Source organism: Hyaena hyaena, unplaced genomic scaffold, assembly GCF_003009895.1.
Source record: "Hyaena hyaena isolate Hyena2069 unplaced genomic scaffold, ASM300989v1 scaffold_914, whole genome shotgun sequence".
Classification (NCBI taxonomy): Eukaryota; Metazoa; Chordata; class Mammalia; order Carnivora; family Hyaenidae; genus Hyaena; species Hyaena hyaena.
Window position 1 is genome coordinate 247,890 of NW_024081545.1, and position 23,047 is coordinate 270,936.

At 33.2% G+C, this 23,047-nt stretch overlaps 1 protein-coding gene across 10 annotated transcripts in view; it reads left to right on the forward strand.

The window, feature by feature from the left end:
* The window catches only part of SLC9B1 (solute carrier family 9 member B1), a 72,232-nt gene that overhangs the window by 21,136 nt on the left and 28,049 nt on the right, over positions 1-23,047 (forward strand). For all 10 annotated transcript variants that reach the window (XM_039220810.1, XM_039220804.1, XM_039220809.1 and 7 more), the window contains 4 exons: positions 1,026-1,164; positions 16,272-16,442; positions 17,642-17,784; positions 19,128-19,255. In XM_039220810.1, coding sequence (XP_039076741.1) covers positions 1,026-1,164; positions 16,272-16,442; positions 17,642-17,784; positions 19,128-19,255 — 581 coding nt within the window. The remainder of the gene's footprint in view (positions 1-1,025; positions 1,165-16,271; positions 16,443-17,641; positions 17,785-19,127; positions 19,256-23,047) is intronic.

Consider the following 23,047-nt stretch of genomic DNA (forward strand, 5'->3'; position numbering starts at 1 on the left):
TGTATAGTGACAGACTTTCCACAAAGTGTCTATACCAAAACTCCAACAGATTAATTATGATTAGTTTTAAAGAACTTTGATTTTAAAGAGCTGCATAAATCATTTACATCAGCTGCCGTGGTGCATCTGTCTCCCTTGTCATTAAATGTTTCCTCTTCCCTACCTTAATTTGTCCATGCCCCTAGCCTTCGTTACCATTTCTTGTGACAATGAACTCTCTTCATTGAGAGAGAGAAAGGTCTCTCTCCACTGCACTCAAAGTATTATCAATACACTCACAGTGTTGGCCTGTGTGTCCACATGAGAATACATGCATACACACAGACACACACCATAACAATAGTAAGGCAGATTTGAAGATCTTTATTTTAGGGTTCAGCCTATTCTGTTTTGTTTACCTTGGGAGAAACCTCTCCATATTCTCACAAACTAAGATGTCCTTTTTTTTTTTTTTTTTTCCTAAATCGGCAGTTTCATAGTTAGACTAACTACCATTTAGAGCCTGGAAGATATAACTAAACTGATGAACTACCTAAGGATGTTACCTATAATTAGTAGTGGAAGCATGAGCCTTGAATTTCTGAAAGCATGATCTGTTTTTCTCATTTTTTTCCAGTTATATAACTTTTCAAATGAAATGAGTCCAAATAGAATTATGTTTCACCGTCATTCCAACTCAGTTGTATTTTCATTCTACAAAAGTTTTATGGAATAATCTTTGGATGTAAGACTGAAGGGGGACACTTTTAATTATTCTGCTTAAACTATAGGTTCACTTATTCAGTATGCATAAGCCACAAAGTGGTGAGGACTCAAGTCTGTAAAATATAAATCAAGGTGCTCAACAAAGTACACACCTATGACATCCCCAAATACCTAATGATATAATGCATGAATTTTCTTTTATGTGTGTAACTGTCCATGGTAATAGTGATTGAACTTAATTATGAGATTTGGTGGTTTTGTACATTCATAAAATCGTATGGAAAGTGTATTTCTTAAAAGACTTCCTTGTTTTACTTCAGATCCTCAAAGATAGTAGTATTAGTAAGCATGGAGAAACTAAGGAAACTGTCTTGTCACAAACAGAGGAAACAAAACCACAGATGGAAAAGAAGAGTTCTTGTCCTCCACAAGGAAATTTGAATAAAGTTATTACAAACGGTATGTGAAATAAGAAATTTAAGTGGAAAGAAAATGAGAGGTATATTTGATAAATATTAAAACACAAACCAACAAAGCCACTGCTTAATCTATATAAACCAGATCAAATCAGCTGTATACTTCAGCTCTATTATAAGCAATGTGTGGACAAAGAGAAAATATTTCTTTAACTCTGTCAAAAAAACAATAGTAATTGTTTAACAGATATAAATTTTAAATGTTTTCATGACTTTTTATGTTAAATCTTGAGTATTAGAAACAGCATTGATTAACTATTTTTATTTAAAAAATACTTTTGATATTTAATTTTAAGTCAGCTGGAAGGAATATTATACTTCTGGCAATATTAAGGTTCTTAATAAAATTAGGGCCCAAATTTTAAAACAGCTACTGACTTGTAAAGAAGTGTATAAAACTTTCTTTCCCTCCAAATTTTAAAGCATCTCATTATCATATAATTTTTATATGATACAAAAATTATTTAAATATTATATAACATAGCAATGTTGAGCATCTTTTCATATGTCTGTTAGTCATCTGGATGTCTAATTTAGAGAAGTGTCTATTCATGTCTTCTGCCAATTTCTTAACTGGATTATTTGTTTTTCGGGTGTTGAGTTTAGTAAGTTCTTTATAAATTTTGGATACTAACCCTTTATCCAATGTAATTTGGAAGTGTCTTCTCCTGTTCCATGGGCTTTTAGTTTTATTGATTTTTTTTCCTTTGCTGTTCAAAAGCTTTTTATCGTGATGAGGTCCCAATAGTTTATTGTTGCTTTTATACCCCTTGCCTTTGGAGACATGTCAGGTAAGAAGTTGCTGCACCTGAAGTCAAAGAGGTTGTTGCCTGTTTTCTCTTCTAGGATTTTGATGATTTCCTGTTTCATATTTAGATCTTTCATCCATTTTGAGTTTATTTTTGTGTATGGTGTAAGAAAGTGGTCCAGTTTCAGTTTTCTGCATGTTGCTGTCCAGTTCTCCCAGCACCATTTGCTAAAGAGACTGCTTTTATTCCATTGGCTATTCTTTCCAGCTTTGTCAAAGATTAGTTGGCCCTACATTTGAGGGTTCGATTCTGGGTTGTCTCTTCTGTTTCATTGTGGTGTATGTGTCTGTTTTTGTGCCAATACCATACTGTCTTGATGATTACAGCTTTGTAGCACAAGTTAAAGTTTGGAATTAACATCAATATTTTTAAGGTTCTGAATCTAAATTTGAACATCTGACAGTATAAGTGATTGGACTCCTATGTAAATATAATTTCTGTACATAGATCTTACATGCACATTCCCATGGCCTTATACATTATATAGTGAACAGTGTCTATACAGCGATTATTAGGAGTAGAGTCAGGGCCTATGAAGAGATGAAAATGTATTGGTCACCAAAGATTATCCATTGAAACTGAGGACTGCAGTTTGCTCAGGAATAATTTAGGAGTTTTATAAACACCAGTATTGAGACTACACACATAGATACTTAGATCTATGACCAGTTTCCCCCTTTGTTTAATTTTTGAGATTTCAAATTTAGATACATTTATAGGAAAAGGATCTTCCTCCATGTTTCTATATTAGGGTATGTATATTCTTATATTCTCTTTTCCTGTCTCTCTGTCTCCATGTCTATCTGTCTGTGTCTTATGTCTGTCTGTCTCTTTCTCTCACACCCTACATTCACTAAAGAAACTCTTAAAACACATATTCTAGATAATATTTTAAGTAATAGCATATATTCTAGATAATAGAGATGGAGCTGCATTTTCTCTATATAAATCATATTTAATTCACCAATTTCATAGTGTATATGTTAAATTAAATAAGAAATCTAAACTCTTAACCACATGCAAAAATCAGTCTCATCACTTTTAATCAAGTTTATGTCTTTTACTCAGGTGGTAGCTTGCCTAGTTCCAGAGAAATGGATATTGTAGGGAAATAGTTTAGGTTTTAGGTTATTACTCCATTTTTGTTTCTTTTAGGTTTACTTTCAGTAAAGATACTTTACTTTCAATAAAAGATACTTTATAACTATTTTTATGATGTTGTTTTTCCTTCAAATAAATGAAAGAAAAGCTTGATTATACCTCCAGCTATGATTTTCAAGTAATCTTAGGACCAGAATTTTTCCATTAAAATCTTATCATCAGTTTTTTGAAGTAAGCAGTCTTGAAAATTTAGCACTCAAAAATAATATCCCAGACACTTCCAGTTTCTGGTCCAGCATCATCACTCTATCTTAATAGCATATAAAAAGTGAAACAAATTTAAAAATTGGCAACTCTCCTTCGTTCTACCAAAGAAGTAAGGTCACTTCTTGTTATTTAGGGGCAAATAACAGTCCCTAAAATTGGAGACAGGAATGTGGATACAGAGAATCATAACTTATCAGAGTAGAAACCTCTGCAGGAACCAGTACTAGGGTAGAATAACTTAAATTGTTATTGACAAATTGGCTAGAAATTCAGTATGGAGAATTCTGAGGGAGGCCAGCCATGGTGTGAGAGACACACTTTCATGAGTTTTTACCTCCAGGAACCATTTGGCAGAGGGAGGGGGAAAGTAATCATGTGAAGTATACCAGAGTTTTCTGTTCTTAACGGTATTGTCCCTCAAAAGAAACTGTTTTATCAGAACCTAAGTTATGGAGGGGGGGGTGGGGAGGCTGCCTGAGTGGCTCAGTTGGTTAAACATCCGACTTCGGCTCAGGTCATGATCTCATGGTTCGTGGGTTCGAGCCCTGCTTCAGGCTCTGTGCTGACAGATAGCTCAGAGCCGGAAGCCTGTTTCAGATTCTGTGTCTCCCTTTTTCTTTGACCCTCCCCTGCTCACGCTCTCTCTCTCTCTCTCTCTCTCTCTTTCAGAATAAGTAAAACATTTAAAAGAATTTTTTTGAAAAAAAGAACCTAACTTATGGGGATTTTATCAGAGCCAAGCTGACCTGAGAAAAGAGAAATAACCAACACCTGCCCCGTGTAATATAACCTCCACTAGGGGTAGGAATAAAAACCTGAGAGGCACTTGTGAGGTTCACAGCACAGAAGCAAAGGCTCACTAAAGACTGGTTAAGAATTCTATAGAACTCGGGGCGCCTGGGTGGCTTAGTCGGTTAAGCGTCCGACGTTCGCTTAGGTCATGATCTCGCGGTTCGTGGGTTCGAGCCCCTCATCGGGCTCTGTGCTGACTGCCAGCTCAGAGCCTGGGGCCCGGATTCTGTGTCTCCCTCTCTCTCTGACCCTCCCCTGCTCACGCGCGCTCTCTCTCTCTCTCTCTCTCCTAGAAATAAATAAAAAATATTAAAAAAAAAAAAGAATTCTATAGAACTCTTCTCCTCCCCTCACAACTTACCCCTATATTACTAAAAGTCTTTTTACCTAGGAAATCATATTCACTTTTAAGCAAAAATGGACCAAAAAAACACACCTTAAAGAGACAAAACATCAGAACTAGACCCAGATATTATAGGTATGTTGGAATTATCAGACTATGATTTTAAAACAACTGTGACTAATATACTCAGGGCTCCAATGGAAAGGGAAACACTTAAGAATGGACAGGTAATGTAAACAGAGTGATAGAAGCTCTAAAAACCAAAAAGAAATGCTAGAAATTAAAAACTCTAATGGCAACAAATGGCTTTGATGGATTCATTACTAGACTGTACACAGCTGAAGAAAGAATCTCTGAGCTTGTGGATATATCAATAGGAATTTCAAAAACTGAAAAGTTAAGAGGATGAAAAGATTGAAAAAAAATACAATAACTGTGGGACAACTACAAAAAGTAATGGAATAACAGAAGAGAAGGAAGCAGCAGAAGAAATATTTGAAGCAATAGTGACTGAAAATTTGCCCCAAATTAATGTCAGATAGAAAACCACAAATCCAGAAAGCTCAGAGAATTCCAAGCAGAATCAATACCATACACACACACACACAGTACACCTACCTATTTCATATTCAAACTACAGAAAATCAAAGATTAAAAAAATCTTGAAAGAAGCCAAAGGGGAAGATAACACCTTACTTATTGAGGACCAAAAATAAAAATTATGTGTGACTTACCCTCAGAAGCAGTGCAAGCAAAGAGAGTGAAATGAAGTATTTAAAGTGTTGATACAAAAAGCAGTAGCAACACAACAGACTTGAATTCTGTATCCTACAAAATCATCATTAAAAAGTGAAGGAGAAATAAAGACTTTCTTAGACTAGCAAAAATTGAGTCAGTAAACCTCCTTGCAAAATGTTAAAAGAAATTCAGGGAGAAGAAAATGATATTGGTCAGAAACCCAGATCTACATAAAGAAAGAAGAGCATCAGAGAAGGAATAAGTGAAGGTAAAACAAAAATGTTTTTTAATATTCCTAAATAATTGAATAGATACCACTTCATAATAATAGCAAAAATATATTCACTGATGATAGCTAATGTATAAGTGAAATGAATGACAGCAATGATACAAGAAACAGGAGGAAAGAATTAGGAATATTTCGTTTTTATAAGGTACTTGCACTACCCATGATGTGGTACAATATTATTTGAAACTGCAGTTGGATTAGTTGCAAACTCTAGGGCAACCACTAAAAAGAAAATGTAAAAAAAAAATAAGTATAACTTATATACTAAAAAAGTAGAGAAATGAAGGTATATAATAAAATGGTTAGTTAATGCCACAGAAGGCAAAAAAGTATGGAAGAAAAAATAGAAACAAAGAACAGGGCAATAAATAGCAAACAGTAACAAGCATGGTGGATATTAATCTAAGTATATTAATAATAGCTTTAAATGTCAGTGGTCTAAATACACCAGTAAAAGACCGATTGTCAGAGTGTATCAAAAGACCAAGATCTATAAGAAGCCACCTCTAAATATAAAGATACACATCAATCAGACATAAAGGGATGGAGAAAGATATACCATGTAAACACAAATCAAAATAAAGACGCAATAATAATTTCAGACAGCAGACTTAAGAGTAAGTAATATTACCAGAGATAAGGAGGGGTATTACATAATGATAAAGGGGTCAATTCCCAAGAAGACCTGATAATCCTTAATATATATGTCTGACAACAGACGTGTTGCCATGTGTAATGGAGTTCACATGAAGCAAAAACTGAAAGAACTGCAAAAAGTATATGAATCCACAAATATAGTCAGAAACTTAAACAATCTCTCAGAAATGGACAGATCCAGCAGGCAGAAAATTAGTAAGGACATCAAATCAGTATCATCAATCAATAGGATATAATGAACAATTATAGACTACTTCACCTAACAATAGCATAACACACATTATTCTCAAGATCACATGGAGCATTCACTAAGGTAGACCACAATCTATCACACACATACAAAAATACTTCAATAAACCTACAAGAATAAAAATCACACAATGGATTCCCTCAGACCACAAATGATTTAAACTACAATTCAAAAGAAAGGCAGCTGAAAAATCCTAAAATACTTGGAGATTAAACAAGATACTTCTAAATAACACATGGGCCAAAGAAGGAACCTCAAGTAATATTTTTAAATATTTGGAACAAAATAAAAATGGAAATACAGCTTATCAAAATTTGTGAGATGCAGTGAAAGTAGTGAGATTAGAGGATAATTTATAACATTGAATGAACATTTTAGAAAAGAATAAAGATCTTAAGTCAATCTTCTAAGCTTCCACATTAGGAAACCTGAAAAAGGAGCAAATTAAACCCAAAGTAAGCAGAAGAAAAGAAATAACAAAAATCAGAACAGATATCACTGAAATTGAAAACAACAGAGAAAAATCAATGAAATCAAAAGTTGGTTCTTTGATAAGATCACTAAAATCAATAAGCCTCTAGCTAGGCTAAGAAAAAAACAAAGACACAAATCAGAAATGAAAGAGGGTACATCACTACAGATCCCATTATAAAGATAATAAAGGAATACTGTGAACAGGTTTTTGCCCACAAATTTGATAGCCAGGAAGAAATTCCTTGAAAAACACAATATGCCAAAATACAAGAAGAAACAGACAGTCTGAATCAGCATATTAAATAAACTGAGTCAATAAATAATAGCCTTCCAAAACAAAAAACACCAGACCTAGATGGCTTCACTGGTCTTATCAAACATTTAAGGAAGAAATTATACCAATTCTCTATAATTTCTTCCCAAAGACTGAAGCAAAGGGATAGTTCCCAACTCATTCTATGAGGTCAGCATTAGCCTCATACCAAAAACAAAGACATCACAAGGAAAGAAAACTACAGACCAATATCTCTGATAAACACAGAAGCAAAAATTCACAACAAAATATTAGTAAATCAAACTTAACAACGTGTAAAAAGAATTACACATCACAACCATGTGGGATTTATTCTAGATACGCAAATTTGACTTCTATTTGAAAATGAATTATTGTAATCCATAACATCAATGGGCTAAAGAAGAAATAATCGCATGATCATAACAATGATGTAGCAAAAACATTTGATAAAATCCAACATCCATCATAATAAAAACTCTCAGCAATTTACAAATTGAGGAAAACTTCCTCAACTTGACAAAGAACATCAACTAAAAATCTACAACTACCATCATACTAAATGGTGAGAAACAAAAAGCTTTCCCATGAAGATCAGGAATAAAACAAGAATGCCCTCTCTTACTATTCCTTTTCAATATTGTAGTGGAAGTCCTAGCTAATATGATAAGAAAAGCAAGTACAAAGTATACAGATTGGGAAGGAAGAAGTAAAACTGCCTTTGTTCACAGATTACATGATTATGTAGAGAATTCAAAGAATCAAGAAGAAACTCCAGGGACAGCTAATAAGCAGTAGAACAATATTGCAGGATAAAAGGTGAATATACAAAAGTCAATTATTTTCTTATGTACCAACAATGAACAAATGAATTTTAAAATTAAAAATACATCGGGGCGCCTTGATGGCTTAGTCGGTTAAGCATCTGACTTTCGCTTAGGTCATGATCTCGTGGTTCGTGGGTTCGAGCCCCGCGTCGGGCTCTGTGCTGACTGCCAGCTCAGAGCCTGGAGCCTGTTTCGGAGTCTGTGTCTCCCTCTCTCTCTGACCCTCCCCTGCTCACGCTGTCTCTCTCTCTCTCTCTCCTAGAAATAAATAAAAATATTTAAAAAAATAAAATTAAATTAAAAATACATCATGATTTACATTAGTATCCCTAAAAATAAAATAACTAGATATAAATCTAACAAAATATATACAGTATCTATCTGAATAAAACTACAAAACTCTGGTGAAAGAAATCAAAAAAGAGCTAAATCGATGCACAGATTTTCCTTGTTCATGGAAGACTCAATAATGTCACGATGTCAGTTTTTCCAACTTGATCCATAGATTCAACACAACTCCAATCAAAATCCCAGCAAGTTACTTTGTGGATGCCAACAAACTCATTCTGAAGTTTATATAGAGAGGCATATAACCAACATAGTATCAAAGGAGAAAAATTAAAAGTTGGAGTACGAATACTGCCCAACTACAAGATTTACTATAAACCTACAATCAACAAGAGTGTGGTGTTGGGGCAAGACCAGACAAATATATTAATGGAACAGAATAGTGGGCCCAGAAATAGACCCACATTAATACAGTCAATTGATCTTTGATAAGGGAGAAAAGACCATACAAAGAAAGTCTGATTTTAAAATGGACAAAAGACTTTAACATACACCTCACCAAAGAAGATGACAAATATATGAAAATATTCTCAACATCATATGTCTTTAGAAAATTGCAAATTAAGGCAGCGATAAGAATCCATTATGCACCTGTCAGAATGCCAAATTCCAAAATACTGTACTAGATTTATATATGTTTTTGCTTCTACATTCTTATTTTACATATATATATATGTAAACTTCTATATTTGCTTTTAAAAAACCCAAAAAGTCTTTTTGTTTTCATTAAGAAAACTCTCATATTTATCCACATATTTACCTTCTCTGGTTCTCTCCATTTCTTTTTGGTAATCTGGGTTCCCATGTAGAATTCTTTCCCCTCTAAAAAACTTCTTGTAGGTTTTGTTGTTGTTTTGTTTTGTTTTTGTTGTAGTATAAGTCTTCTAGCATTCTTTTAGCTTTTATTTGTCTGAAATTTGCTTTTTAAAAAAATTTTAATTGAGGTATAATAGACATATGACCTTTTATTAGTTTCAGGTGCACAATATAATGATTCTATATTTGTGTATATTGCAAAATGATCAACACAATAAGTCTAGTAAACATCCATCATCATATATAAAAACCTTTTTTTTCTTGTAATGAAAAATTTAAGTTCCACTTTCTTAGCAACTTTTAAATATATAACACAGTATCCTTAACTATAGTCACCATGCTGTACATTATATCCAATAACTTATTTATTTTATAACTGGGAGCTTGTAACTTTTGACCCCCTTTTCCCCTTTATGCCAGTCCCCCCTTCTGGCCACCACCAGTTTGTTCTCTGTATCTGTAAGCTTGGTTTTATGATTTGTTTGATTTTTAGATGCTGTATATAAGTGAGCATGTGGCATTTGTCTTACTTTGTCTGACTTATTTCACTTAACATAATACCTTTAAAGTCCATCCACATCATCTCAAATGTCAAGAGTTTTTCTTTCTTATTTTAAGAGTTTATTTTTAAGTAATCTCTACAACCATCATGGGGCTCAGAGTCACAACCCCAAAATCAGGAGTCACATGCTTCACTGACTGAACCAGCTAGGCACCCTGAGTTTTTTCCTTTTTATGACTGAAAACTACTCCATTTTTATGTTATATTATATATGGCTATTGAAAATAATGCTACAGTAAACATGAGAATGCATGTATAATTTGAATTACTATTTTCATTTTCTTTGGATCAATACTCAGAAGTGGAATTATTGGACCATATGGACCATTTCTATTTTCCTTTCTTCTTGAATAAATTTTGGTAATTTGTATCTTTCTAGGAATTTGTCTATTTTATTTAGTTATCTAATTTTTTAGCTTGAAATTATTTATAATATTTCCTTAGCATCATTTTAATTTTGTAAGGTCTAAAGTAATGTTTCCTCTTTAATTCCTGATTTTAGTAATTTGTATCTTCTCTGTTTTTCCTTTGTCAGTCCAGCTAAAGACACTTCTTTTACTGACCTTCTCAAATAATCAATTTTTTATTTCATTGATTTTCTCTAATGTTTTTCTCTTTTCCGTTTAATTGTTTTCCACTTACATATTTTTTATTTCATACATCTTACTTTTGGCTTGATTTATTTATCTTTTTTCCTAATTTGTTAAGGTGGAAGTTTTTATTGTCAATTTTAGATAATTCTTTCTAATATTTTTTAAAGCTGTACATTTCCATCTGTGCACATCACATCCCATTAATATTGATATACTTTGCTTTCATTTTTATTTACTTTAAGATATATTATATTTTCTCTTATTACTTCCTTGACTCATGATTACTATTTGCATGATATCTTTTTCATCTTTTTATATTCAGTTTATCTTTTTTATCCAAAGTATGTTTCTTATAGAAATGATATAGTTGGATCTTGCTTTTAAAAAAAAAAAAAACAGTTTGACAATCTTTGCCTTTTCAATGTAAACCATTCAAGTTTAACATAAATATTGATATGGTTGTATTTATGTCTACTATTTTGTTCCTTGTGTTCTACAAGGATCATATCTTCTGTTTTTCTGTTCATTCTTTACTGCTTCTTTTGTGCTAACCAAGTATTGTTAGGGCACTATTTAAATTTCCCTGTTGACTTTTTAGCTACATTTTAGAGGTTTTAGTTTTAGTGGTTTCTCTGGGGATTCTAATAATCATCTTCAACTTTTCACAATCTACTTCAGTTTAATACTGACTAATTCCTGTGTTATAAAGCAGCTTTGAGCCAATAGACCTCTATATGATATAGATTCAATAATATTTTATTACTCTTATTGCTCTTAATAATCTTAGGATTTTTAATGAAGAGTTGAAGTGAGAATATATATTTAAAATCTTTTGTACTTAGGTATTTATTTACCATATCCAGTTCACTTTATTGCTTCTTATTGGTCCACATTACCATCTTGTGTCATTTCCTTTCAACTTAAAACATTGTCTTTAGTATTTCATTAATAAGGGGTGAATTTTTCTATTTTCCTTGTTTATTTTTAGAGAGGAGAGCACACACACACAAGCTGGAGGTGATGGGAAGAGAGAGAGAGAGAGGGAGGGAGAGAGAGAGAGAAAGAGGGGATCTTAAGCAGGTTCCACACCCAATGCAGAGCCCAACACAGGGCTCAATCTCACAACTATGAGATCATGACCTGAACTGAAATCAAGAGTTAGACACCCAACCAATTGAGACATGCAGGTGCCCCTGAAGAATTGTTTTACTAGATATTGAATTCTTAATTGATAGGTTTTTTCCTACATCTTTGAAATGTCACCTACTGTCTTTCGGCCTTTATTTTTTCTGATGAAAATGCTGCTGTTAATTGAATTATTGTTCCCTGGAGTCATTTTCTTGCTACTTTCAAGATTTTCCTTTTGTATTTTATTGTCAGAAATTTGATGATGATGATGTCTCTAGGTGTGGATCTCTTGTGCTTATTCTACTTGGAATTTGTTGGGCTTCTTAATCCATAAGTTAATGTTTTTTAGTAACTTTGAGAGGTTTATAGACATTATATTTTCAAGTATTTTTCTGGCCCTTTCTATCTTTCTCTTCTACTCCTGGGACTTCCTTTATGCATATGTTAGTACTCTTGATGGTATCCTATAGGTGTCTGAGGCTCTATTCATTTTTCTTTTTTCCTTTTTTCCTTTTGTTTGTCAGATTGATTAATCTTTATTGACATATAGTCAAGTTCACTGATATTTTCTTTCACAAGATCAAATATGCTGTTGAGCCTCTCTAGTCAACTTTTCATTTCAATTCTTATACATTTCAATTCCAGATTTCCATTTTTAAATAAATTTTATCTCTTTTTTGATATTCTCTTTTAATTGATATTGTCCCATTTTCATTATTTGAACATATTTATAATATCTGTTTTGAAAACTTGGGAAATCCAGAACCTGGACTTATTCACTCAGTATCTATTGACTGACTGTTTTTTCATCCTGCATGTGGGTTGTATTTTCCCATTTCTTTGCGTATCTAGTAAGTTTGGGCTGAAAATTAAACATTTTACTTACACATATGGCAACTTTGAATTCAATTTTATATTTTTGAGGTTTTCGTTGTTGTTTGTGTAATTTGCATGTAATTAAACTGTGAAATCATTCTGTGCCATGGTTTTACAGTAGCTGATGTCTTACTTTTTACTTATTTGTTTTTAGCCTATCTTCCTAGGGATTTCTCTTTTGTCTGCATAGCTTAATAGTTGCCTAATGATTTGAGGGAGACATTGTGTTCAAGCCAGTTAGGCTTCCACACTCTGCCAAGTGATCCTGTAGGTGGATTGAAGTCTCACATAATTTTTTACTTTTTGCCATACTCTCGGGAATCTTCTCTGTACTTGCATACACATACATCCAATCAGCCATGCATATGTGGAGAACTCACCTCAACCTTCTGTGATTCTGTCATATCCAAGATCTCCTAGTTAAATTTTTACTGTCTCTGCCACTCATCTAAACTTGAACTGCAACCTCAAACTAGCACCATGGCATATTTTCTCTGTCTATTATGAAACCAATCTGCAACTTCTACCCAGCAAAGTTATGGATTTTCTCCCTCAACTCCATATCAAATCTATCCCACCTCCTCTCACAACAAGGAGAGCTTGCTAGCGCTATGGTGGTAAAACTACAGTTTTTCCCAAATGAAGTAAGTTGGGGAAATGAGGGTAGGAATAATAGCAATCCCAGGCAGGAAAGTCTCAGACTTTAACCAGCCCTTCCCAAAACGCTAGCTTTTTTTTTTTTTTTTTTTTTAAAGAATAAATGCTTCTCAATTTGGTAACTGTCAGTGGCCAATTTTCAGGGTCCTAAAATGATTGCTTTGTTGTTGTTTACAGTTTTATATGGAGGGATATTTTTGTTGAGATAAATTGCCTATCTCTTCAGGTCATCATTATTGACAACCACCTCCCCACTTATTTTCATATACCCTGATTAGCCATTTTGATTAACAATGTGTTCAAAAAGTGGTTAGACTACCCTACATGTTTACAGATTTCTTTGTACATCTTTCTTTTTGTTCTTATGTCCTTATTCCTAAAACATATCTTTAATAGTTTTTGTTTTCAGTGAAAATGGAATATGTTCTTAGATATATTAACTTGACAATATCTTTAATTTGTTGTTTGCTTGAATGATAGCTGGCTGCAGAATTCAACATTGGATATTTTATCTCTGCGCTTTGAAGACTTTATTGTCCGCCTTCCATTGTTGCTATTGAGATTTGATAATCTGCTCCGGTGTTTATTTTTTTTTATGATTATCTTTTTCTCTCTGGATTCTTTAAGACCTCATTTTTGTCTTTGGTGGTCTGTGGTTTCTCAACATTATGTCTAAGTATCTATTTTAATTTAGTCCTGAGTGAGAACTCATTTTGTTTCCTGTGTCCAAATCAATACAGAAATGGTTAAAAGCATAATTTTTAAGCATAAAATTTTAAGCCTATTATTTTCTTAAATATTCTCTCTTCTTTACTACTTCTCTTCTGTTTCTGGAACTAGAATTAGATGCATTTTATACCTTTTCCAAAATTGAAACATCTCATACTTTCCATCTCATTTTTTCTTTTTATGCAAAATTCTAAGTAATTTCCTCATATCTTCCAGTTTGCAAAATTTCTCTCTTCAGGGGTGCCTGGGTGGCTTAGTCGGTTAAGCGCCTGACTTCAGCTCAGGTCATGATCTTGCAGTTGGTGAGTTTAAGCCCCACACTGGGTTCTCTGCTGTCAGCCTATCAAGCACAGAGCCCACTTTGGATCCTCTGCCTCCCTCTCTCTACCCCTCTTCTGCTTGCACTTTCCCAAATATAAATTAAAAAATTTTTTAAAAGAACGAAAAAGAGGTACCTTGGTGGCTCAATCGGTTAGGCTTCTGACTTTGGCTCAGGTCATAATCTCAGGTTTGTGCATTTGGGCCCCAGATCGGAATCTGTGCTGACAGCTCAGAGCCTGGAGCCTGCTTCAGATTCTGTGTCTCCCTCTCTCTCTCTCTCTCTCTCTCTCTGCCCTTCCCCTGCGCACACTCTGTCTCTTTCTCAAAAAGAAAGAAATACTTTTTTAAAAAAATTTTAGAGGCGCCTGGGTGGCTCGGTTGGTTGGGCAGCTGACTTGGGCTCAGGTCATGATCTCGCGGTCCCTGGGTTCGAGCCCCGCGTCGGGCTCTGTGCTGTCGGCTCAGAGCCTGGAGCCTTCTTAGGATTCCGTGATTCCCTCTCTATCTGCCCCTCCCGTGTTCAAGTTCTGCCTCTCTCTGTCTCAAAAATAAAATAAACATGAAAAAAATTTTTTTAAATTTTTTTCAAAGAAAGAAAAGAAAATGCATACTTTATAGGGTCTGTCTAATAGTTCTATTAGCTGAAGTTTTTAGGTACTTAATCCTATTCTTTGTTGTATCTTTCAACTTTCACTCATTGGAAATTACTTCTTACTTTACAAGTTTTTATCTTAAATTCAGATTCAGTGGGGTTTATACAGTTTGGAATCAGGAGTGTCTATTGGGGATATTTTGAACTAGAATCTATTAATTGCTCAAGGCATAGTTCCATGGGAAGATACTTTTTATGCTGTGTTTAGGATTTGGGGATTCCCAAACCAAACAAATCATATAAATTTGAGACCTAACCTTAAGTTAGTTGAGGCCTAATATTATATATGAATTCCCAGAGGTGATTTTGCCACCTAGAGACCAGCTAAGACAAACAAACTGCCTAGTCTTTTCCCTTTGTCAGTAGAATAGTATCTTCTGGTCCATTTAGTAAGAGTGCAGTCCTTCAAGTGTTCCATTTTTGTGGGTAGCAATAGTCAGAATGGAGGAACAAGAATCTTAGTTCTAACTTTTTGCCTTGAGTTTGTCAAAATCCTCCTCTTCTATCCTGCCAGTTATATGCAGCCAAAAAAGAATCACAGCTAAAAAATACACTTAAGCTATTCTGAGAACCTGAAAAAGAATTAGAAATTATGATTTATAGTAAAAGACAGTAGTTATTTAATTTGCAGATGGCAATTTACAGTGTAACCACTTATCCTTTGCAGAAACGTATGGATTTCCTAGTGAGTAGGGCTTTCCTGAGTGTCTAGTTGCCAGTCAAAAGATGTCTACTAACATATCCTTACTCACACTATCTACCTATACTTCCTACATATAACCTAAGATACTTTATATTCTCCCAATGACCACGTTCACTTTTTTTCTAGTAATTAACTCCTTCTAATAATTTATGCCAAATATCAACTGAATTATTCTTTCAGCACAAGGGTTTAGTCTGCTTCTGTTTTAAAAAGTTGGCACACTGCCACTGTCATCTACTATAAACTTGAGAATTCTTATCACAACCAATTATCTTTTTATTCATGATGCAAAGGCTACTCTAAAATATAAAATGAAGTAAAGTTCATCATATTGCCATGGAATTTTTTAAATGTCATATATTATGAGAAATGTTTAGCACTGTAAAGGATTCACATATACTTCTATTTTTTTTTAATTTTTATTTTTAGAGAGAGAGACTGAGCATGTATAAGCAGGAGAAGGCCAGAGAAGGAGAGAGAGAGAGAGATTCTTAAAGCAAGCTCCATGTTCAGTGTTGAGCCTGATGCACGGCTTGATCCTATGACCCTGGGATAATGGCCTGAGCCAAAATCAAGAGTCAGAGTCAGATGCTCAGCCACCCAGGCAGCCCTTAAAATATTTTTTAAAATAGTAATGCTTTGTTAAAAACTTGTATCATAAATTGACAGGGACTTTGGAATATATGTTAAACAGATATTTCTTCAACCATACTAGCAAAGCAACATTAGTCTATGTTATATATCATTATATGGGACTGGCTATTAATATGATATTTGATAAAATAGAATCATCTTTTGTATGTATATATCTATATACATATATATCTATGTAGATATATAGATATATGCTTTTTTTTATATTTCAGGAGTTGTACTTTTTATGATATGGTGTGTAGCCTGGTCATTCTCAGCCACTGAAGTTCTCCCTGGTGGAAATTTATTTGGACTATTAATTATTTTTTATAGTGCCATGATTGGGGGGAAAGTTTTGCAACTCATTAAAATACCTTCAGTGCCTCAACTTCCACCTCTCCTTGGTAAGTGTACAGTTCGCTCTTATTTCTTTGTTATTGACTATATGCAAATAATGAACATACTCTAGTCAGAATACATGTAATTTAGAAATATTTTAATGTAATATGATCTTTATAACTTCTTTATATATTTACTATATATGTGTGGATATAGCTCACTTATAGAAGTATTTATTCTCTCTGTATACAAGCACACAGATTTTTTTCTGAAATATTTTTGAAACAATTTAAGTATACTCAATATATGATTCCTGTTGCTTTATTGCTTAATAGGACATTTTAAAATTAATTTAAATATATTATAGAAAATGAAACATTTGGAAAAGACTGAATTTTTCTGTAAATAACCTAACTCAAATACAATTACAAGATTTAAATACTATAGTGACTAGGGCACCAGAAAGTTTATGGTTTCTGAGTAAGCTGTTTGGGCACTTCCACTATGTATATTCATGGCTGCATCATTTGCCTAACCAGTATTATATCCTCTTTCTTCATTACTATTGTTATATAACTCTTCATCTAGACAGAGGAAAATTAGTGGAAGAACTTCTATCAGTGGTGTCTCATATCTTCTAAGTATTCAATACACCCAAATATTCCGTACACTGTGAGTAGAGATAATTGTTCCATCCCATTGCTAATACCCTTTCTATGTCCACAGCACCCTTTTAGCACCTGCTAAGTATTCATTGAATCTTTTTTTTTCTCTCCAAAACTTCTACTCTTACCCTAGCTTAGGCTATTTGTTTTCCAACTCTTCCATGGACTATGGCAGAGCCTTCTAATTGTTCTCTCCTCCAGTTTTATGTCTGTCTAACTCATCAAAATCATCACATAGAAAATACAAGACTCATTATATTCCTCCCTCCTAAAATTTTTGTGGTACATTACTCTGCAAAAGCAGTGGGAACGGAGGCTGCAGGGGGGTTAGCTTTATATTTTCTGGCCCCTCCTGCCCATTCTCCCACTCAATCCTTGCCCATTTTTGTTTAACAACACTGAATCACTTGTTTTAGCCCTTTGAGATATGTCATTTCTTATTTCCATTCCTTTACTTACGCTGCGTTCTCTACTTGTATATAATCTGCCCTTCACCAAAGTAATGATGTAGTGTGTTTGGAGAAGGGAAATTAAACATTTCTTTTTTTTATTTAGAAAAATGAGCTGAATCAGACATGTTTTATTTTCTTTTTTTTAAGGGATGTTACTGGCGGGTTTTGCCATCAGGAATGTTCCACTCCTTGGTGATTACATCCATATTAGTAACACATGGTCTTCAACTTTAAGAAACACTGCCCTTACCATTATTCTAATACGAGCTGGGCTTGGACTCGATCCACGGGTAGGTTTTCAACTATATCTTAAGGATATTTTAAATATTAGAGGCTGGTAGAAAAGAAAAAGAGGCAGAATTTTTGTCATAGCTGTTCCAAGTGAAGTCTGTAAGCAAAAGTAAGATAAAGAACAAATATTTTGCAGAAATGTTGGCATCTTGTAATTTTTACTTCTGGTCATCATCATTACTGATATGAAGAGAAATAACTGTGATGTAAGATCTTTATTAGAAATCATCTTTAATTATTTGCATAGAGATAAATGTCCTTTGCACAGCATTGGTTTTGTTTGGGAGCTGTGGCTTTTCTATGGAGATCTATTTACTTTTCAGTTAATAGTAAACTGTGGTGCCTGGGTGGCTCAGTCAGTTAAGTGTCCGACGCTTGATTTCGGCTCAGGTCATGATCTTATGGCTCGTGAGATTCAGCCCCACATCAGCACAGAGCCTGCTTGGGAGTCTCTCTCTCTCTCTCTCTCTCTCTCTCTCTTCCTCTCTCCCTGCCCCCACCGTGCTCTCTCTCAAAAATAAATAAACAAACTTTAAAAAATAAATTAAGGGTAAGATCCATTCCTAAAAATTTTTACTTTTGTTTTTCAATGAGATTAAGAATTTTGGTAATATTTTTGTTTAATGACTGTTTTCCCCCCACAGATGTATGTTCCTGATTATCTTTACATTATTGTAGAAGCTAATCTTTTAAAATACTTCTTTAAAAAAAACAATCTAGGAGAATCATAAATTTATTTGGGTTTTAAAAAGGTGACTATTCATGAATAAATATAACAGCTACTCAGACAGCAAATGTACGAGTTTAGTGGAAATATCTCAAGAGCATAAACGAAGACAGTGACAATTTTATTATATTCTCCAGTAGAAAATGTGAACCACTGAGAAAATTTTAAAGTTCTCCTTTTTAGTGAATTATGCTGTTTTTAAATGATCTTTCTCTTTTGGCACATTGATATTTTCTATTATAATTATTAAACTAATCAAATAGGTCATTTCTAAAGGTTAACTGATAGAAATAAACTATAGGTTATACTTTCATTATACTCTTTATAAGAAAGATTAAGGAAGGCAGAAATAGTTATTTAACTACAGAGAAATGGATGTTTTGAAACAATTTAGATACAACAGTGTTTTATAAAATATGAAATAGTTTGTAACCCAATCTGTGATGACATATAAAATGAGCTATATTCACATTTCAAACCCAATGAGACAATCTGGAAGATTTAGCTTAATAAAAGCTAATTACTTAAAAAAACACCTGTATCTCAAATTTTACTTAAATAATTTTCTTGTTCACCATTATAAGTTGTCTAAATGTGACTATTTTTATATTTCAGGCTTTGAAGCATTTGAAGACAGTTTGTTTAAGATTGGCTGTAGGTCCATGCCTCATGGAGGCATGTTCAACTGCTGTTATTTCCCACTTCCTTATGAATTTTCCCTGGCAATGGGGATTTCTTTTGGGGTAACTTCTTCTAATTTTCTCTGTGAAATATTGAGTTAAGAATGCTTGGTTTAATTATCAAATTAATGCTTGCTTTGATTTAATTATCAAAATCTTCAGAATATTATATAGATAAGCTTCTCATTAAAATTATTTTCACAGTGGGGGCACCTGGGTAGCTCAGTCAGTTTAGCATCCAACTTTTGATTTTGGCTCAGGTCATGATCTCACGGTTTGTGAATTCAAGCCTCATGTTGGGCTCCTTGCTGACAGTGTAGTCTGCTTGGGATTCTCTCTCTCTGCTCTTTCTTACCTCACGTTCTCTCTCTCTCAAAATAAGTGAATAAATAAACTTTTTAAAAAAACTATTTGGAGCACCTCAATGGCTCAGTTTGTTAAGTGTTTGACTCTTGATTTTGGCTCAGGTCATGATCTCATGGTTTGTAAGTTGGAGCCCCACAACAGGCTCTCTGCTATTAGTACAGAGCCCACTTGGGATCCTCTGCTATTCCCTCTTTGCCCCTCCAACTGCTCATGGGCTGTCTCTCTCAAATATTGATAAACATTAAAAAGAATTCTTTTCACACTGATAGAAAACCTTGGAAAGTTGTTGGTCAGAAGCAGAGCCATATCCTTAGCAAACAGGCATAGTTCCTAAAGGTTTAGTGCAAGATGATTCACTTCATCAAGTCATTCCTTCTCTCCTATATGGATATCCATTTCTATATTTTAACCCATCCAGAGGCCTCTTCCTTATAAATTGTATGTATATATTATAGACATATATATGACATTTTGTATATAGATATTAACAAAAACACTCTTTCCCAATAGCCAATGTCCCATCTATTTTTACCCACTATCCATTTTCTCTTCATGTCCAAATTCCTCAAAACAATAGTCTGTAATAACTCTCTCTAGATCCTGAACCCCTTTTCATTTTTCAATATATTAACCTTTTGCCTCCACAATACATTAACCTTTTGCCTCCACTTATCCACTTGAATGTATAGTAAAGTTCACCCATTGCATACTTACTGCCAAATCCAGTGGATTTTTTAAAATTAGTTTTTTATTATAAAATACCTAAATGCATTTTACTTTTGAAAAATTAGAACTTTACAGATAAAAGTAAGAAGTCTTTTAACCGTGCCTTCAAATCCTAGTCCCCATACCCTTACCTAAAGTAACAACTTTTATGAGTTTTATGTTATCATACTAGACCTTTAAAAATAATATTCCAGGCTTGTAAAGAATATATATATTCATATATATATATATATATTCATGTATATATACATATTCATGTATATATATACATGGAAGAATATATATTCATTATATATATGAAAGATTGTATATTTTCATATATACATTTTAAAATACATAAAATAATACTCTGTTTTTCCACAGATTTACCTACTATATATGTATATAATATATAAATCATATCAAAGAGTGTATCATTTTGCTTGAAATTTTCTCTTTTCTACTCAACAGTATTCTTGAGATTTATACACTTAGAAAAATGTAGTTCATTTGTTTAATTGTTGTATACTGTTATATTGTATGATAATGCCAGATTTTATTTACAGTGTTCCAACAAATAGCATTTTATTTGTCTCATTTTGCATAAATGTGAGTTTTTCTAGGATAGTTACCTAAGTTCTATGCAGTTTCAGTTTTGATGAATACTATCAAAGTGCCTTCAACACATACCAATTTGCCCTATCATCAGCAGGGTATGAAAATAGCTGTTATTCTTTCAAATCTTTGCAAATTCTTGATATTATCAAACTTTATGATATCTTCCAATTTGGTGAACAAAAATTGATTATTTCTTGTTTTAATATGCATTTATGTGATTATTAGTGAGTTTGAGTATTTTTATACGAGACTGTTCATACCTTTTTCTATTTTTTTGTTGAGTTATTCTTTTCTTTCTTATTGATTATATCAATGCTTTGGTACAAATATTGCAAATATCTTGTCCTAGCATATCGCTAGATATTTAACTTCATTTATGTTGACTTTTTTTTTTATCTAAAAAGGGTATTTTATTATTTCTAACACATAGAAGAGCAAATACATAAAACCATTCCTTGACCTTGAAAATCAAAAAGAAAAATGAGGGCATGGAGAGGCAGAGTATAGCTGCTTTCGGTATACCAGAGGGTTTTTTTTATGTAATTATCAAATTGATCAAAACTTCTGTTTCTGTTTAATGCCTTTCTATGTGTCATTCAAAAGGTCCTTTTTACCCTATGGTCATAAATATATTCTTCTATATATTATTCTTATTACTTTTAAGTGCATTTATAAAAATTCTTTTAAAACAGCCAGAGTTTATTGTGTGGGGATCTAGCTACATTCTTTTTCCACATCAATAGGTAGTTGCCTCAGCACCTTTTATGGAAAAGTTCTTTCTTTTCCCCATTGATTTGAAATACTGATTTTGTCATGTATCAAATCCCAAAGATTTGTTTCTTTTAATAATTTTTTAATGTTTATTTTTTGAGAGAGAGAGGACAAGAGTGTGAGCTGGGGAGGGGCAGAGAGAAAGACACAGAATCTGAGGCAGTCTCCAGGCTCTGAGTTGACAGCACAGAGCCTGATGTGGGTCTCGAACCCATAACTGTGAGATCATAATCTGAGCCATTGTCAGACACTTAACAGACTTAGCCACGCAGGCGCCCCAGAGATTTGTTTTTATGCTTGTGTTCTTGTTTTCTTCCAATCCATTTTGTCTATTTCTATGTCATTATTACATAGTTTTAACTATCTTGCCTTTACTAAAACAGTATCTTCATTTTTACATTGACTGTAAAATTACATTGTAAAAATTTTACATTGTACAATGTAATTTTACATTTTACATTGACTGTAAAAATGAAGATACTGTAATGTAAAAAAATTCATTTACGTTTTTCATTCTAAGCTCATATTCTCCCAAATGAATTTTAGAATCAGCTAGTCAAGTTCAATTAAGAATCCGGAGAATATTTTAATTGGTATAGCAGCAAGTTAACAAATTAATTTGGAAGAGAGGTGACACCTTTATAATATTGAGAGCTTTTAATACATAAATATGAGACACCTCTCCAATTATTTAGGTGTCATGTTAAGTTCTACAATGTTTATAAGTTTTAGAGAGATCTAGGCCTATCTTCATAGTTTTGTTCTTAGGTGTTTTATGTTTTTTATTGATGTTATTAATAGATTTTTCATAACATTTTCTAATTAGTTTTTGCAGATGTATAAGAAGACTACTGATTTTATTGAGATGTAGTTCACATATAATAGAATGAGCACTCATTTTTGGTGAACATCTCATTGAGTTTTGACAAATTTACATACCCATGTAACCACCAACACAACTGAGATGCCAAACACTTTCATTTACCCCTCCAAAAATTCTCTTGACCCCCCAGCCAATTTCACATGTGTCCCAGGCAACCCATAATCTATTTTCTGTCACAATAGATTAGATCCACATCATCTCCAATACTTTATAGTGTCTGTCTACTTAATTTTAACATTTTTTAGTGGATGTATAGTGATACAAAGTTGTGGTTTTAGGTAAGGGAAACAGAAGCAAAAATAAACTATTGGGACCTCATCAAGATAAAAAAGCCTCTGCACAGCAAAGGAAACAATCAAGAGAGCAAATGATATATCTGATAAAGAGTTAGTATCCAAAACATATAAAGAACATATAAAACTCAACACCCAAAAAACAAATAATCCAGTTAAAATATGTGCAGAAGACATGAATAGACATATTTCCAAAACTGACTAAAAGACACATGAAAA